Source organism: Colias eurytheme, chromosome 3 (assembly GCF_061535395.1).
Source record: "Colias eurytheme isolate Ceu_HAF_F1 chromosome 3, ilColEury1 Martin Lab GWU primary, whole genome shotgun sequence".
Taxonomy (NCBI): Eukaryota; Metazoa; Arthropoda; class Insecta; order Lepidoptera; family Pieridae; genus Colias; species Colias eurytheme.
The window spans coordinates 5,211,394-5,229,370 of record NC_142982.1 but is presented as its reverse complement, the minus strand read 5'-3'; the positions used below and the strand labels follow the sequence as shown (position 1 = coordinate 5,229,370).

At 32.9% G+C, this 17,977-nt stretch overlaps 4 protein-coding genes across 4 annotated transcripts; 2 read left to right on the top strand and 2 right to left on the bottom strand.

Annotated features, from left to right (window-relative positions):
- Window positions 1-122: 122 nt before the first annotated feature.
- ScsbetaG (Succinyl-coenzyme A synthetase beta subunit, GDP-forming) lies at window positions 123-3,725 on the bottom strand. The gene is made up of 4 exons (XM_090119595.1): window positions 2,773-3,725; window positions 2,534-2,689; window positions 868-1,102; window positions 123-568 (listed from the first exon to the last, which is right to left on the bottom strand). Exons 1-4 carry the CDS (start codon window positions 3,445-3,447, stop codon window positions 360-362), a joined length of 1,275 nt encoding a protein of 424 aa, XP_089975721.1. The 5' UTR covers window positions 3,448-3,725; the 3' UTR covers window positions 123-359.
- A 726-nt stretch (window positions 3,726-4,451) lies between these two features.
- Window positions 4,452-6,044, top strand: Trmt6 (tRNA methyltransferase 6 non-catalytic subunit). The gene is made up of 2 exons (XM_090117751.1): window positions 4,452-5,828; window positions 5,923-6,044. Exons 1-2 carry the CDS (start codon window positions 4,599-4,601, stop codon window positions 6,001-6,003), a joined length of 1,311 nt encoding a protein of 436 aa, XP_089973877.1. The 5' UTR covers window positions 4,452-4,598; the 3' UTR covers window positions 6,004-6,044.
- A 290-nt stretch (window positions 6,045-6,334) lies between these two features.
- On the bottom strand, window positions 6,335-13,531 carry LOC149909555 (serine/threonine-protein kinase GA29083). Its single transcript, XM_090119593.1, has 14 exons — window positions 13,336-13,531; window positions 13,032-13,250; window positions 12,751-12,850; window positions 12,471-12,665; window positions 11,933-12,046; window positions 11,513-11,700; window positions 11,240-11,326; window positions 10,954-11,108; window positions 10,396-10,514; window positions 10,056-10,155; window positions 9,500-9,645; window positions 8,912-9,061; window positions 8,173-8,415; window positions 6,335-7,676 (listed from the first exon to the last, which is right to left on the bottom strand). Exons 2-14 carry the CDS (start codon window positions 13,247-13,249, stop codon window positions 7,620-7,622), a joined length of 1,872 nt encoding a protein of 623 aa, XP_089975719.1. The 5' UTR covers window position 13,250; window positions 13,336-13,531; the 3' UTR covers window positions 6,335-7,619.
- Window positions 13,532-13,835: 304 nt separating this feature from the next.
- Rab7 (RAS oncogene family member Rab7) lies at window positions 13,836-15,658 on the top strand. The gene has a single exon (XM_090119591.1). The coding sequence runs from the start codon at window positions 13,932-13,934 to the stop codon at window positions 14,556-14,558; it is 627 nt and encodes a 208-aa protein (XP_089975717.1). The 5' UTR covers window positions 13,836-13,931; the 3' UTR covers window positions 14,559-15,658.
- Window positions 15,659-17,977: the final 2,319 nt, after the last annotated feature.

Below are 17,977 nucleotides of genomic sequence, written 5' to 3'. Positions count from 1 at the left end.
TATAATACTTAGTAGTTAGGTACATACTATGTAATAACACAATTACTATGAAACAAACTTAACTGAATTATTTTCTTTCCCTTTACAGTTTTGAATAGTTAAATTGGATAACAGAAAATAGATTGTGTTTTTGAAACATATTTTATTGAACTAATAACATGTGAAATAACAATAAAAACAATATCCTCAGTCTCGTTTATAAGTGTTTGAATATATAACAACTTATACATAAAATAATTCGGTCAAATAAAAATTCGGAATTTATACAATGATAGTTAACTTTGTGCTTATAGAATATAAACTAATTAAAATGATAATCATTTATTTTGTTACTACGATACATTATTGTCATGTGTTTCTTAATTCTGTCCTTCAGCTAATTTAACAGCAGCTTTGGCAGCTTCATCTGCGTCATTAATAATATGAAACTTGAGACCAGACTGTTCAAGAATTGTTTTGGCTTGAACTGAGTTAGTGCCTTCAAGTCTGATAACAAGAGGGTGCTTTGGTGGATTCTCCTTGCATGCTGCAACAATTCCATTTGCCACAGTTGCACAATTTACAATACCTGTAACAAGATTATGATAAAAATGTAAGAAATTCATAATTATTAATATACTAGATTTCCGCCCGCGGCTTCGCCCGCGTTTTCAAAGGAAAGCCCGCATAGTTCCCATTCCCATGGGATTTCCGGGATAAAACCTATCCTATGTGTTAATCCAGGTTACCCTCTATATGTGTGCTAAATTTCATTGCAATTGGTTCAGTAGTATTTGCGTGAGAGTGTAACAAACACACCCACATCCTCACAAAATATAATATATTAGTAGGATTTGTACATAGGTGTAAGTAGTAATTGCTACATACCAGCAAAAACATTGACAAATATTGCCTTCACTTTGGGATCTGACTCCAATATTCTCAATGCAGCTGACACCTGTGATTGGCCCACACCACCTCCAAGGTCTAAGAAGTTAGCTGGCCTTCCTCCACTTAACATGATAAGGTCCATTGTAGCCATGGCCAAGCCAGCACCATTAACCATGCAACCTATACTGCCATCCATATCAATATAGGTCAAGTTCAATTCTGATGCTTCTCTCTGTATAAGAAAATAAAATATTTTTTTATACAAATTGATTAATTAAATTAATTAAATCTTGCTTTTAGTATTTCACCATTATAGACCGGGAGATACTGACACAAAATTTCGAGTCATTTGTAACAGGATGGCGGTTCTACTGGGGTCTTAGTACGCAATGACAAAAAGAAAAACGATGGCGTGAACGCTGGTACCGGCGGCTTAGTCGCGTGGGCGTTAGTCGAACTCGTCGGAAAATAGCGAAAGTCAAACGATTTGTAACAGTATGGCACTTATTTTTCCTGTAAGTTTGAGGATCAACAAATATAAATACAAAATTTCAAAGATCTATGTGTTGGAAATCTTCACTTATATAAATTAATAATAAATTAAGTTTTCAAGTATGACAGCACTTTTTCCCCCTACTAGAAGTATGGCAAATATAATAATGGTCACATTTTATCAAATACTCTCCAAAAATCCAAATGCAATACTGGTACAAAAAGTTTGGCGAAATAAAAATTTTTTGCAGATTTTCGGCGGTATGGCGACCATTTGGAATCGTCCGAAAAGTATGGCATGGCGATTTTCGTAAATGGCTGCACGACGATAGTTACCTGTGCAAAAGTTAGCCTGGTACAAATGGTTGAATGATTGTTTTATTTAAATCAACACATTCGCATCGGTATGGCGGGCTGTAAGTCACACCGGAAAAGTATGGCATGACACTACCGCCTACTACTTTTTTATGGGCTATCGGTAAATTCTAAAATTTTTGTGTTACAAATCGTTTGACTTTCGCTATTTTTCCGACGAGTTCGACAAACGCCCACGCGACTAAGCCACCGGTACCAGCGTTCACACCATCATTTTTCTTTTTGTCATTGCTTACTAAGACCCCTGTAGAACCGCCATCCTTGTTACAAATGACTCGAAATTTTGTGTCAGTATCTCCCGGTCTATTATTACTAAAAAATAATTATTAGTGTTAAAATAATTAGGGAGTATAATATTTAATGTGATAAACAACAATATCAACATCCATTTATGTAAATGTTTGCATAAGTAATAACTTATACTTAATCAGCATATTATACAATGAAGAATCTGAGACACATCAAAGCCCAAAGGTAAATCACATATAATGGACATTATATTTTCATTATGTATAAAGCAATAATAATGTTTACAAATTATTGATACCCTTGGATTCATTGTTATCACTTATATTTATTTATAGATATCATATTACATATAAATGATAACAGTATAGACAGTGATAACTAAATGAAAAGTTACATAAGAAGAAAATATTTTAAATTTTTTAGACATTATGTAACAGGACTTTGGTTAAATTGTGTTTTTTTTTTCAGTAATCATAATAAATTCATACAACCAAAAGATACCAAAATTTCTGCCTTAATATTCAATTAATTCTTCTTTCATACTCACTTCTCTTGGATCTACACCTGATACATCATCCAGAGCAAAAATCTCTTTCTGCCTAAATTGAGCATTGTCATCAAAATTGATTTTTGCATCAACTGCAACTACACGGCCGTCATCTGTTTCAACAAGGGGATTAATTTCTAATTGTGTTGCATCTACCTGAAAATTTTAAATTTCTTGTTATTTAACATATTTAAAGCAGCAGCACACATTTAAAATTGAAAATAACAAAGGGTTATTACACTCAAAAAGAGCTCCCATAGTTTTTTAATTTCCTCTGCACATTTCTTTGCCATTGAACCTTTAAATTCTAAGAATACTGCAATTTCATTAGCCATTTTGTCAGTTACTCCTTCATGAATATCAATTGGTACTGTTTTTAATAAATGTGGAGTCTTTTCAGCAACAGCTTCAATATCCATTCCTCCAGCAGGTGATGCTACCAAAGCAGCCCCATTGTAACTTCTTTCCATGATAATACTTAAATAAGTCTCTCTCTTAATATTGACACTTTCAGCTACCATAACTTTGTCCACAAGTATACCATCTTTAGGAGTTTGTTTAGTTATTAGTTTGTGACCAATCATGTTCTTGGCTAGGCCCATGATTTCATTGGGATCTTTAGTCAAATGAACACCACCTTTGAATCCATTATCAAAGTGTCCTTTTCCACGACCACCAGCTAATATTTGTGCTTTTACAACATATTCATTCGCTTTAAAATCCGACAAAGATTTAGGATCCAAATTGGAGTCTAATAAGCGGAAATTTTGTATTGACACTTGATGTTTTTTTAACAAGTCTTTGCTGTGATATTCTTGAAGATTTAAGTTTCTTCTACAACTTATTTGTGGTATATTTCTCCTTAACAAAAAATTTAAGGTCTTGATGCTTTGAGCATTTTTTAAAGCGGCCATAATGATCTTTGATCAGGATCACTTTACGATGTAGTTATTGAAATACTTGATATAGAATTTATTTATCCAAAACACAAAGTTCATTAAGTAACCTAAATTAAATTGATTAAAGCGTCTACTTTATTAAATTAAGGTTAATAAAAAAATTAAAACTGTTTAAAATCAATCAATTATGAAAGAACCCTAAAATAATAACTGCAAAAGAACTTTCTATCACTCAGCAAAAAGAAATATCGCAATTCGCAATTCGCAGACCGCAGTCCTGTGTCCTGAGTCCACTATTTCAGACAGCTGTCACTTGTCAGAACTCAGAAGTCAGAACTCGGGTCTCGGATTTCGGAACTGTCAACGTCAAACGCAGAATATTGTCTAGTCCAGGGGTTCCCAAACTGTACGCCGCCGCAACCTGGTGCGCCGTAGAAAGTGGAGAAGGGCGCCGTGAGTCGATCTGCTTATATTCGCGAGTACATTTTTTGAGCGCAGTCGGTAAGAAACATAGCGTCGTAAAATGACATACAAGATTTTAAATTTACTTCTATATAAATTCTTTTACAATAAAGGAATCGAGTTATTTTTTTAATTTTTGTTCTTCTCTGCCTAATCTAATTTCTATTCATATATTGTAGGTGCCTATATCGACAGTTTCCTTTTCAAATAGCTAGGTTGGGTGGTAGGGCGCGCCGTGACAAAAAACTTAACATGAAACTGCGCCGCGAGCTGAAAATGATTGGGAACCCCTGGACTCTAGTCGTTTGAATAAATTCTATTATACTTTTTTGGCATACATTATGCGAATATATAGTGATCAACTATGATGCAGATTTTATGAATATCCAATGCATTTTTAATAATTTTAAAAAACGTAGAAAGAAAAGTAATTTATTAATATGTATTTATAAAACGAAAAGTCTTCATGTACACTATAACCTAAAATTGATTATCTGTAAACTTAACCTCAAAATAAGCAATCAGTGGTTCGTCTGTTTTTGACACAATATATAACATTGCTATTTGAAATCAAAATATTTTAAATTTTATTTAATATTTTATTTATGACTGTAAGTGATAAGTGACCTAAGTATACAAGTAGAAACATTATTTTTTTATTATTTATTATTATACAATTAATTATCTGGTAAATAAGTTAAAATATGACGAATAATAGTATTAATGTTGGTGAATATATTGTTATTCAAAAACAAAACTACAAAAAACTTCACAAGTTTAATAAAACAAACTCATGCTTAAATATAGGAAAAGATTCTGTTAATTTAAGTGGTATAGAAGGATGCAAGTATTTTTCATTTTTTAAAATGATACCAAAGGGTTCAAAAAGAAGCCGAGAATATGAGTTAGAATTAGTTAAAGAAACCCTTAGTCTTAAAGATGAAATTGGAATTAAATCTTCCGGTATGGATAATAGAAATATCTACGACGATGGACGTTCACAAAAGTTAACAGCAGATGAGATTTATGACCTGAAAAGCGATTCATCTAAAGCGTCAGATATTGTCGAAACTTTGATAACTAATTCCAACACCTTTCACAATAAAACCGAATTCTCGCAAGATAAATACTTAAAAAAGAAAGAAAAGAAATATTTTGAGTATGTTCAAGTATTAAAGCCAAATTTAAGAGTGATTTCTGAAATTTTGTATAAACTAGAACCAACAAAGGTGCAGGGCATTCGTATTGATACTCTATCACAAATTATAACAATGGCCAATATTAATTGTGAAGGAAATCACTTGCTTTATGATTCAGGATCAAACGGTCTTGTAGCAGCTGCTTTATTAAGTGCAATGGGAGAAACATGCACTGGCAATCTGATTCATATGCACCCTGGAAATATGTCTCAAAAGCAAGCATTGTTGGCAATGAATTTCGATTCAAATCACTACAATAAATGTATTTCTGTGAATGTTTACTCTGCTCTAAGACAATATTATCAAGGATGTGATACCAACACGGAAAAAGTTGTAGATGGTGTTTCTGAAAATACAACAAATCTGAAAAGAAAAGCAGAAGAGATTGTGCAGCATAATGCAAAAATTCCAAAAACTTCTGAAAATGAAAGTACACAAGCTGAAACAAGTGGAAATGATGACAATAATTTACCAGAGCCGAAAAAACCCAAGTGGCACTTTGATAATATAGAAGCTTCAAAAGTTTTATCAAATAAAATGGACTCACTGGTTATAGCATGTAAAGAAGATCCTCAGAATATATTTTTAGAATTGTCGAAGTTTGTAAAACCTGGTAGACCATTTGTTATTTATTATAATGTTGTAGAACCATTACAAAATTTGTATATGTTCCTTAAATCACAAAGTAATGTTGCAGCGCTAAAGCTTACCTGTAATTGGATGAGAAATTATCAGGTTTGATTTTTTACAATAATATTGTGTTAACCATAATAATATGTATTTTATCAATTTTTTAATATTTGTAAATTTAATATTTCTTTTATTTCAGGTTTTATCAGAAAGAACTCATCCAGAAGTTACAATGAATGGGGCAAGTGGATTTCTTCTAACAGGGTACATACTTAAGTGATATATTCTTATTGTTGTATTGAATATATGTGTACAAAATTTTATTTTTTTTTTTATTTCATTACTTGCAATTAATCTTCTTATATATAAAAATGAATCGCAAAATGTGTTGGTAAGCGCATAACTCGAGAACGGCTGAACCGATTTCGATAAATCTTTTTTTAATATATTCCTTGAAGTATGAGGATGGTTCTTATGGAGAGAAAACTTAAACATGTACCACGGGCGAAGCCGGGGCGGACTGCTAGTACTTCTATATTTTTTATCAAACAGATCATGAAACTTGTAGTCTGGTAATTAATACATTTTTTGGATAAAATGAAATGACTAGGTATTTTAATAAATAATTTATTAATAAGCAAATAAATTTCAATGAGTGACAATATGACAATGAAAGTAATCATACAGTACATTTATATATGCTTTATGTTGTATATCACATTAAATATATATTATTGCAAATGAAGGTCTAAAAATATTGAGGGATGTCTATCGCCATTAAGAATTTTTATTGTCCACACATTTTTACAATCTAACCATTAAGGTTAGATTAATGGGAATGTCATTAAAAATGCACATATTTAGGAAGGTCATCTCATGGGTATTTTATAAATTATTAAACCAATATAAAAATGAGAAAAATCGAGATGATCCATAATTTTGAAGATGATATCATTTGGCACAAGTACAATCCCTATTGCACTTTCGAAATCTTTGAGCATTCAAAAAGATGCAGATTTTATAATACTATGGAAAGCTATGAGGAATGTGACATTTTTCTCAACACAAATATTAATTGTACCTGTTTGCCTAGCAATAATTGTACAATACTTCCAACTAATAAGCATGTGCAATAAATAAATTTAAGAGGTGTTTATTCATAATAAGAACATATATTACTATTTATTACAGTAACATAAAATATAAATTACATTTTTTTAACCTATTTTAAGATGAGAATTTTTGCAAAATAAAGATGCACCAGTGAAGACAATGACAGAAAGCAACTAGAATCAGCTTTGTCTTAATGCAGGTGAATGATTTTACAATAATTCCGCGCATATCAACAGTCTTCAGGCTTAAATTAATGTCAATTTATAATAAAAAAAACCTTTCTACGACTCTAAATTTCAAAAACAAACATAGAAACAAATCTAATATGAATATTCAATAAAAGATCACTTAAATGCAGTAGCTATCATCTGATTCATAAATATAAAGCTAAATAATACTAAAGAAACTGGTTTTACAGCCACATAAATACTAACTATGGAAAGATATTACATTAAGAAAATAAATAAAAAAAGAAGTTCATTTGATGATCACTTAACAATTGTATCAATTGGAGAAACACTGAATATAAAAATCGAATTGACCATAACGACGCTGCCGCATTAAAAATTGATCAAAACGCTTTTATTAAAAATTGAACACATGCAAGCAGCATCGTTGTCCATTTTTCAGTATATTACGGAATAACTTTGGTATTATTGGTGTTTATAATATATGACAAGGCATGCAGAAATAAGAGCGCGGCACTAAACCTTAGCAAAAATCGCGTGTATTTGATTTAAGCCGTCACATAGCCGCATTCACATTAGCGTGGACGTCCTGTAGCTATGAGGAATCCTCGTCGTACCAAGAGCGGAAGTCACACATTTCATCATAGTCATCCTGCAACGAATATTGAAATTTATATGGAAAATAATTCATTATGAATATGACTTTAGATTACAAAATATACTACTAAATTTACGGTGTAGAAAATAAATTTCTACTAATAAAATCACTACGTACAATTCAAACTTAATAGCGGCTCGGAACATCGTACGATCCGATGCGCAAGAAAACAATTTTAAGTATAAGGCCGGTTGCAGAGCTTCACCGACCATCAGTGCGTACGTCAGTCGCGCTTGTCATATGTATGGAAATACGCGTGCATACGCGAATTCATAAAACCGTCTAGCTATGACAAATTTCCATACATATGACAAGCGCAACTGACGTACGCACTGATGGCCGGTGAAGCTCTGCACCCGGCCTTAGAGACGGGACGTTAAGAGACCTGTGCGCATCCGCAGTTGCACCTGCACTCAACTTCCGAAGTTTGAATCGAACTACACCTATACTCTTTCATGTGGTAACAGAGCGATTTATCCCAAGTTCTTACCGACATCCACGCATGGTCGAGCACGTCCTCAGCGGCGAAGCGCAGCTCGGGCTGGGGCCGCAGCATGTTCGCGACGAGGTCTATAGCGCCCGCCGACACGCGCTCCCAGTGCGGCGCCGGGAACTCGAGCCGCGCCGACAGGATCGCGTCGAACAGCTTCTCCTGGTCGCCGTCCGGAGACGAGAACGGCGGGAACCCGCAGAGGAGGATGTACAGGATCACGCCCGCCGCCCATACATCGATCTGATGGATATTCGCTTTATAAAGCTTGCGTAATGGAATATTTATTAGGGTGCAAACAAAAGACTAACACTTTTGTTAATTCATACTATGAACATGAGGAATATGATTAATTTGTGTGATGTGCATATATAAATTATATGACAAAAGAATTATTTATTTATTTATTTAACTCTTTAATAGTTGTTCAAATAGGAAACCTTAGAACTACTTACAGATAGAATAGAGTACAACTATTTTGGCAGCCTTATCACTTAATAGTGATCTCTTCCAGGCAACCATGGTACAAGGTAAATAAGCAAAAAGATCATTATAAGTGATGAATAAGGCACATTTTGATGTCTCATTATTATGCAATTATTCAACTTATAATAATTGGGACTAACAATAAAAGTGGTAAAGTGTGGAAAATCTAATCACTAATAATCATGTGTAGCTCTTGCTAACTAAATCTCTATAAAATAAAATTAATCAACAAAGTTAAACCTAGATAACTCACTTTAAGACCATATCCAGTCTCGAGTAAGATCTCAGGTGCGACATAAGTAGGAGTACCGCAGACCGCGTGTAATGGTCTCCACACTTCGACGGCCAGGCCGAAGTCAGCCAGCTTCAGCCCACGTATACTGCCATCTGATCCTACTTCCACCTTTACACAAAAAACATATCATATAAGAAAAAAGACGGGTTGCACTCTAGGAGTGCCGGCAGAAGTGAAAACTTGATTATTAACGCCCGTCTTGTGCTGAATGTTCTATGAACAGATTGCATTTACACATACATAAAAAACGCCCGTCTTACGCTTACGCTTTTCGATCAGGCCACGTGTCCTGACGCGAGTTTAAGATTTTATACCCAACGCCGCTAAAGAAGTTTTCACTTCAATAAAGATAGCAAAATAATTATAATTTATTGATAAAATTTTGACAATGAAGTTTGAAAATTAGGAAAGAATATCATACTTAATATGTTAATTAACATTTAAACACTTCATTAATTTTGATGATTTCCATATATATTTACACCATATAATACAGATATTTATTAGTGTTATTAAATGATAAGACCGTGAAAATGAACGTCTTACCAGAAGGTTTTCGGGTTTGATGTCTCGATGCACAATGGAAAGCGAGTGTAGATATGCGATAGCGGATGTTAAGTGACCAATTAGCAAACGCGCCTGCGGTTCGGAAAATTTAGAAGCGGCCGCGATACTATCGAATAAGTCTCCTCCTAAAAATATAAATCATGTGCTATGTTAATATGTTATATTATTAGGAAATATTCATATTAAATAAATATTATTTTGCAAATAACTATTTCATTACCATTGCTATTACATGAGAATTTTTATTCTTATAGGTAGGTATTTACTACACGATTGAATTATAAAATATGTACATTTTAATACAAAAAAGTGTATTTACATTTAAAATTTCTGTATTAAAATCTGGTCACTAAGTTATTTATTAGTACACATTTAAATAAATTGAAATTGTACCCGTCTTTAATCAGATACATATTAATTTAAGTAAGTATTATATTTTTATTGTGAATGGTTGATATTGTTAAGGTTTGAATAAAAAAATGAATCATGAAACGATTACAATATTAAGTATACATAATAAATTAATAATACATACCGCTGACTAATTCCATTACAAGGAATAGCCATTCAGGACTGTCCTGCTCTTCAATGAGTGACACAATGCGTGGATGACAGAGCTTTCTCATTACTCTTACCTATGTAATGTAAATAGAACAATTTATTAACCATTTAGTATTAAAAAGATCGTGTGTGCCAAGGACACGTGTCAGATGTGAAACTTCTTTGAAAAGATACAAAGATATCAAAATCGTCGCCTTACTCCATGACGTGACGGTATTGCCATGTCGCGACCTTCAAATTTTACTCTCAACGCGCCTTTAGAAGTTTCACTTCAAAAACAAATTAACTTAGTTAATAGATAATAATAACTTTACCTCTGCTTCTACGTAGTGTTCTTTTCCTTTACACTTGGCTTTATCAATTACTTTCAGAGCATAGTCTTTGCCTGAGGTTTTGTCTGTACATATTCTAACAACTGCGAAGTTGCCGTCACCTGTGCAATATAACAAAATATACATTATAATCCACACACAAAAAATGAGATTTTTTTTAAATATTAGAGCTATTACGCACTGTCGACCAGTCGCCGGCGACTGACCGTCGACTGGACTTACTCCTGGACGACTGACGACTAAGTGCGCAAGCCCCTATTTAAACTATAGTAAGTCACAGTCGCCGGCGACTGGTCGACAGTGCGTAATAGCTCTTACTTGATTACTTGATTAAGTTGTTTAGTTACTATAAATATTCTTATTTCTTAGCAAACAAATTCAAATACAGTATTTTGAGTAATCATCAACAACATTAATTGATTAAATCATTTCTGTCCATTTTTCAACTTTCTCCACCTTTCATAAATATACTTTAAAATCACACAATTTAATGAAAAGCACTCATTATGAAAAAAAGATCGCCAGAACGATAAAACTAACCTATAATTTTGCCCACATTGTACTTGAGACGCAGCGGCTGTGGTAAGAGATTAGCCAGCGGCGACTGTTCGTTGTCTCCCGCCGCACCGCTCGCTTCGTTCTCTTTACGAGCTGCCCCACCAGCTTTAACTGGCATTCGAGGTTTAGGTCCCGATCTATATAACATGAGAAATAAATTTATAGCTGTATAGTGCATACAACTGATAGCCAATGTGCGGCAATTTTGAAATAATTAAAAAAAATGTAACCAGAAACCTTTTTTATAACATAATTTGAAATAATTTACCTTGAATTTCTTGTGATGGGTGTTTTTCTACACTGTAGGACAGCTTTGCTTTCCTCAAACTCCAATTCAAAATCTTCTTGGTTAACCCTGTTAAAAATAATTAATTCATTTGGTATCATCGTTTGGTTCCCGTTTTACTTGCTCTAACTCGTAAAAAGAAACCAAGATGTCTTTGCATCAAAAATTGAACATGTGATGTGACATCCTACATGAAGTGTTCTTACAGCGGAATTAAAAGTAGTTTGATTATAATAATAAGTACTAAAATTTTACCTTTCATTTCCATAAGCAAAGAATACATCTTCCTCTTCAAAGAACTGATTTAACGCAGTGACAGGGGAGCCAGACTGTGTAAATACTTTGCGTACACAGCCCGTGTCAAGTTTAATGCACTCAGTGATTGCAGCTAAGGCATGTTCCAGAGTTGGACTATTGCGTTTATTCAATAGCAATCTGCATACCTACAAATTATTTTACAAAAATAGGTTATAAAGTTACATTTAATATATGAATTTCAAACAAGAGCGTGTGTGCAGAGTATACGTGTCAGAAGTGAAACTTCTTTGGCAAGATTCAAAGTTACCAAAATCGTCGCCTTACTCCATGATTTGACGGTATTGCCATGACGCAAAATTTTACTCTCTACGTGCCTATAGAAATTTCACTTCATAAATTTGTTCAAAGTCAAGTTACCTTGCGGGGTTTGACCCCATTCCTAATAATTGTAACTATGCGTGGCCGGACTACATTATCACCTGCTGGGCTTACTCTAGGTGATCCATTGCCAGTTGTACTGCTACCGTTTGTCTAAAATTAATGTATATCTTGAGTATGTTGACAGGTGTAATACTTACTACTTTTTTTCTAAATAGTTATAGTTAGAATAAGTAGGGTTAACAGTAAATTTTACTAAAGACAATTATTTGCGACAATATTACAAAACTTTTGAACGGAGTAAACATTTAATTACTCTTTGTATGAGGTAAAATATAACCTATAAAGCTGTTGGATTAACATATTAAAAATTTTCTTATTAGATCTATGCTATACACTAATTCTTTTCCAAAAAACTGTACTGTTTTTTTATTAAAATATTTCTCATATTCAAATGAGTAACACATTATCTCATTCAAATAGTAATCCTGCTGATAACTTAGCTGGGTCAATGACCTCATTTTAAAAGTACTCAATTTTATAAAACTTGTACTAAAAAATGATAAAAGCTATTAACCTGTAAATATCGGGACAATCTGTTGTTTGCCCTGGCTGGAGATGGACTTGCACTATCACTCAGAGACTCTGGTCCACTTAATCTAAAAGATTGTGGAGTCACAGCACTAGCTTCATAGTCCAATCGCTTGAATGGTTCACCAAACCCACTACAAACATATGATTGCCCATCTTCTAAATCATCTAGTTTTCCTATCTAAAATGTATTAATAAAAATTAACAATTTGTAAAAGATAAAGAAAACATTAGATATAATAGGTGTTATAGTTTTTAAAACTTACTTTTCTACCTTCAAGTGAATATATTGTTCGGACTCCACTAGGCAGTGTCACATTGTCAACTAAAACTCTAGTCAAATCTGCAGTTAAACTATCAAATGATCTGTAATAAATTGGAATTATAATCATTTATTTTAGGTCATAAAATCTATAATAAATAATAACGCAAAGTTAATGAGCATGTTTCACAGTTGTTTGCAATTTGGTGAAGGCAAATCCATTGATGAAAAGTGAAAGTTTATAATAAATATTGATTGAAAGTTTTATTGTAATACCAATTATACCTGTATCTTTCTGGCAAGACTGGAATTATAACTCCGGAATAAAATTTGTCACCATTTCGAAAAAATCTTATTCTTTTCGCTTTTCGTGCTAGTGGTGTTCGAAGAATTACATTCCTTCGGTTCGTCCTAGTTTTCATAATTTCCATATCACTGAGGTCCTTTTCGAGTTCACATACTGAGCTCGAGCGGCTACCACTCCGACTTAAATTATTCTCCATCCTGGAACATTAGCAAAAAAAGTCTGAGTAATAATTCTGCTAACGGACGATTTAACACGATTCACAATTATTCGGGTTGACCTCACCTCTTTCCTATCCTTTTTTTGTAACTAATTGATGTTTTACTTTCAAATTCTAAAACATATTTGAACCAATTAACATCGCTTTTCTTCGGAGGAAATATGAATATCACTTTTAAAAAACTAAATAAAATGAAACAATATAGGATTTCAAGAAACACGGAAATCTACGGAAATCAGTGCATTTCGCAGATAATAAATAGAAATTAGAAATGGAAACAGATCACAGATGTTTCACATACCACAGAGCAGGTAATATCACATACTATTTAAAGTGTCAGAGTTAAAAAACGAAGAAAAATATCTAGTTCATTTCAATACTACATAATTTCTACAGTAATGTTTAAAAATGCGTTAATTCAGATTTTTCTATTTTCTTTCATAGCATGCATGATAAAATATTAGTGATTTATAATTATTTTAGTATTGGACAGACAGCAATTTTATGTGGCAATATTTGTATACTGTGCACCGTGCAGATGACGCATTTATCTATTCCGTAATCCGTATAATGTCAAAAATACCTTCACAGTTTGGATCATTCAGACAAAGAGCGATAAATAATTTTGTTTTTTAATTGTTAATAAATTTCTTTGTGCAAAATGTCCTCACGAAAAAAGGTCCTTTTGAAGGTAATCATTTTGGGTGACAGTGGAGTCGGGAAAACTTCGCTAATGAATCAGTTTGTCAACAAGAAATTTTCCAATCAGTACAAGGCTACAATAGGCGCAGATTTTCTCACGAAGGAGGTAATCGTTGACGATAGGATTGTCACAATGCAAATTTGGGACACTGCTGGTCAAGAGCGTTTCCAGTCATTGGGGGTGGCGTTCTACCGTGGGGCGGATTGTTGCGTATTAGTGTTTGACGTAACGGCCCCGAACACGTTCAAGTCCTTGGAGAGTTGGCGAGATGAATTTCTGATACAGGCGTCGCCTCGTGACCCAGAGAACTTCCCCTTTGTGATCCTAGGTAATAAAGTGGATTTGGATAATCGTGCCGTTTCAGCTAAACGAGCCCAGCAATGGTGTCAAAGCAAAAATGATATCCCATATTTTGAAACCAGTGCCAAAGAAGCTGTGAACGTAGAGCTAGCATTCCAAACCATAGCACGCAATGCTCTAGCCCAAGAGACCGAAGCTGAACTCTACAATGAGTTTCCAGATCAGATCAAATTAAATGCAAATGACAATGGTCGCAACAGAGATGGAGATAACTGTGCTTGTTAGGCTATCATCAAACTTCCAATAATAGCAATACATAAGTGTCCCACTATTTTATATAAAACTGATACATTAGAATATTATAATCATAAGCAGTTATTACTTCAATTTTTGTAACATCATGTAAAAATGTACAGGTGTGAATGAAACATTATCAATTTGGCTGTTCCTTTTTTATTGCACTTATATATTATGCATAATCTTGCACTTCCAAATGATGTGTTTAGCATGTTCACATTTTTCTTTCTTATTAATAGAATTTCATGAACCTTGGTACATTTTATAGATATACTAATTTTTATCTTGTTATTAGTTTATAACATTTATAATGTATTTGATTGTTATACTGAAAAACAGTATATGCTATGTATTTAAAACCCAGTAAGTTATTGTTATTGTCATTCCTGGTATATTTATAAAGAATTTAATGGGTATTATATTCTTAAAAATGTGATATATTGAACATCATATTTGCCTATAAAGAGCCTTACAAATTGGTTTTAAATAAATATATTTTTAAACAGCATTGGATACTCGTGTAAGATCTGCCAAAAGGCACCTACTCATTTTAAAAATAAATGCAAATTAAATACAGTCATGTTTATCTTAAACATTAAATATTTCTGTATATATTTGGATTTTTAAAATTAGATTTAAGTAGTTAATCAAGAAGTAATGGTAATATGACTCAGCATTTTTATAATTCATATTAAAATGGGCACTGTAGGGTGATTTTCATAAATGATAAATTAAACTTTTATTAAGGGTATATTAAATATAATATTGCAAGTGGTGTTTGTGTACAGCTTGCATTAAAGATTTGAGTGTTGTAGATTAGCTATTAAGCACCAACACAGCAACGGCCTTAGTTAAGACAATTTACAAAAGGTTATGGAAACATAATTTGGTTGAAAGCAAAAATATAAAATTGTGATTAAAACTGTAATTTCATGGCTGCTTTATTAGGAGAAAAATGTTTATTATAAACAGAAAAAAAAAACATATAAATATGACTTAGTTATTTATAGCAGATATGATATTATATGACTTATGCTGTAATAATGTTTGCTTTTAATTTTATATCAATAAAATTTAAAAACTCATAAGTATTTTCTTATATTTTTAGCTTAAGTAATATATCTTATTTAATAAAATATTTCTTCATACTGTTTAACAATGCTATTATACATTTAACCGAGACCTTATTATATTTATATAATGCATCTATTCTCTGCTATATATAGAACTAATCTTATTATACTTAATAGACTTTGAAGTAGTTGTGATGTCACAGTACAATTATGTATATCTTGAATCTTTTCAATCATTGGAATTTGAGTTTATGCAGAAACTTGGTGGCTGATTAAATAATAAATGTAATACCTAACTATCCAAACATCATGTCATATAATGTTCTGAAATATTTTTCTTTTCAATAATATGATTCGACATTGTACAGATAAAACAAATAAGTACAAAATATTGATGACACGAATGAGGATTTCCCCCTCCATTTATATTTATCTAACATGACCACAGAGCAAGTATTATAGAACATGACCAAGAACATGACCAATGAATAGATATCCTTTGTGATATCCTTGACATGTTGGAGAGTATGATTCACTTATTTTTTTATAAATAATTAATATTGCAATGATAGTAATAAGTGACAGAGCAACAACCTTGTAGGTAATCGATATTCTAGCCGAAAATAGATACTAATTGTGAAACCTTTGATGGAAAACCACAAATACTTATTTGGTTTCAGTATTGAGTATTTAATTTAAAAATGGTGGAGAATCTGTAGAATAATATATTATGCAGATGTGTAATCTTAACATCTGTCAGTCATGAGTTAACTATGCTATGCAGGCTGATGGCATGCTGATTTGAAATTATATGAATGAAATATACGTAATATTCATTGAAATCGGCTATAGATGAAACCACGACACTATTCCCTTCATATTATCCGCTATAATATATGCGCTGTTAATTGTTATGTCTGCTGACTGCTTGAGTGGTAACTTGAAAAGTTGAGTGGATTGGGTTTCTCAAACAAGTCACAGAGGAACTCTTTGACCTACTTACTCAAGTATCAATTTGCTAGTTTTTTTATAAATAAGAATTACATTATGTACCTTTATTGCACGATGAAAATCCTATAATAAGAGGAAATTATTTATTGCTATTAATAATATATTAATTTCGTGCAGAGCCATCTAGTAGCCAATAGCGGCAATGTATGGAAACTTGCGATCTGTTTGTTATCAAAACTTAAGTAAGTGCCACTAGATGACACTTTTAACAACAATCGACATGTAGAGAACACGTCGTAGAGTATGATTATAATTATAATATTATTATTTTCCTTCGACAACGCACTATGATTTTTGGCAAAATAAAATACAGTTTGAATAATTTGAGTTAATTTTTATACGTAGATATACATTAAGATTTATGTATATACCTACTGAACTAGATTAGGCCAAAATATCTAGATTAGGTTAATCCTATAACATAATATCACAGACTAATAATAATATACTACGTATACAAATAATATGTAATTTCTCAATATTATGGTCCGGGAGCCAGGAACAGATTTTATGACCAAGTTCCTCTCAAGCGGTAATTAGTAAAATGCATCAAAGTATAGTATTATGAAGCCTCGTGAACGTCAGCTGGAGCTCGGTTGGGGGGAAGAGCGGTTGTAGCCTCCCGTATCAGCTGACGGTTTTTCCACCAAGATACAGCCAGCTGACCTATATATTTATCCACAGTTACATATAAGCTATCATCAGGTAAATTTTTGTTTGAGAGGAAATCACGGAAAATAAATTTTTCTTTAAATTTAACTATCATGTTCGAGACACCAGCTGACGTATAATACACCATGTTGTAACCAGCTGATTATTTTTTTTCGTTGAGATATTGGGTTAGCTACAATTTGACAAATTTTTAGCTGAGAGGAAATGAATGAATGAATGTATTTTTTTTCCTACGTGCGTGGGAGGCTACAACCGCTCACCCCCCCAACCGAGCGCCAGCTGACGTTCACGAGGCTTTATAATACTATACTCTGATGCTTCTGACGAATTATCTCTGGAGAGGAAATAATGAACCCAATTTGCACCTGGCTCCCTAACCATTAGTACATTGGGGTATGATTGGGGTCTTCCGAAATAAGAGAGTATAATATTGTATTAGTCGTTATAAGGCCAATCAAGCACTGATAACACCGACAGTGTCACTAGAGTTAACCACAGTCCACAATCATCAGGTGGCCCATCTACCCCTTTGCTTGCTCTACCAAGTTCCATAAAAATATTCCCCAGTAATTCCAGATTTCTAATATGCAGACACTTCAACGATTGATACTTATACCTCCTGGAAATTGAAAGTAATTATGTGTGTGCTAT

Excerpts from the sequence above, each read along its gene's own strand:
- ScsbetaG (XM_090119595.1), bottom strand. The coding sequence starts at position 3,447 with ATGGCCGCTTTAAAAAATGCTCAAAGCATCAAGACCTTAAATTTTTTG. Across the intron at positions 2,690-2,772 it reads TATGGGAGCTCTTTTTGAGT|GTAGATGCAACACAATTAGA; the intron begins GTAATAACCCTT and ends TAAAATTTTCAG. Across the intron at positions 1,103-2,533 it reads CAGGTGTAGATCCAAGAGAA|AGAGAAGCATCAGAATTGAA; the intron begins GTGAGTATGAAA and ends TTTCTTATACAG.
- Trmt6 (XM_090117751.1), top strand. The coding sequence starts at position 4,599 with ATGACGAATAATAGTATTAATGTTGGTGAATATATTGTTATTCAAAAA. Across the intron at positions 5,829-5,922 it reads ATTGGATGAGAAATTATCAG|GTTTTATCAGAAAGAACTCA; the intron begins GTTTGATTTTTT and ends CTTTTATTTCAG.
- LOC149909555 (XM_090119593.1), bottom strand. The coding sequence starts at position 13,249 with ATGGAGAATAATTTAAGTCGGAGTGGTAGCCGCTCGAGCTCAGTATGT. Across the intron at positions 11,701-11,932 it reads ATGGGGTCAAACCCCGCAAG|GTATGCAGATTGCTATTGAA; the intron begins GTAACTTGACTT and ends AATAATTTGTAG. Across the intron at positions 10,515-10,953 it reads CAATGTGGGCAAAATTATAG|GTGACGGCAACTTCGCAGTT; the intron begins GTTAGTTTTATC and ends TATATTGCACAG.
- Rab7 (XM_090119591.1), top strand. The coding sequence starts at position 13,932 with ATGTCCTCACGAAAAAAGGTCCTTTTGAAGGTAATCATTTTGGGTGAC.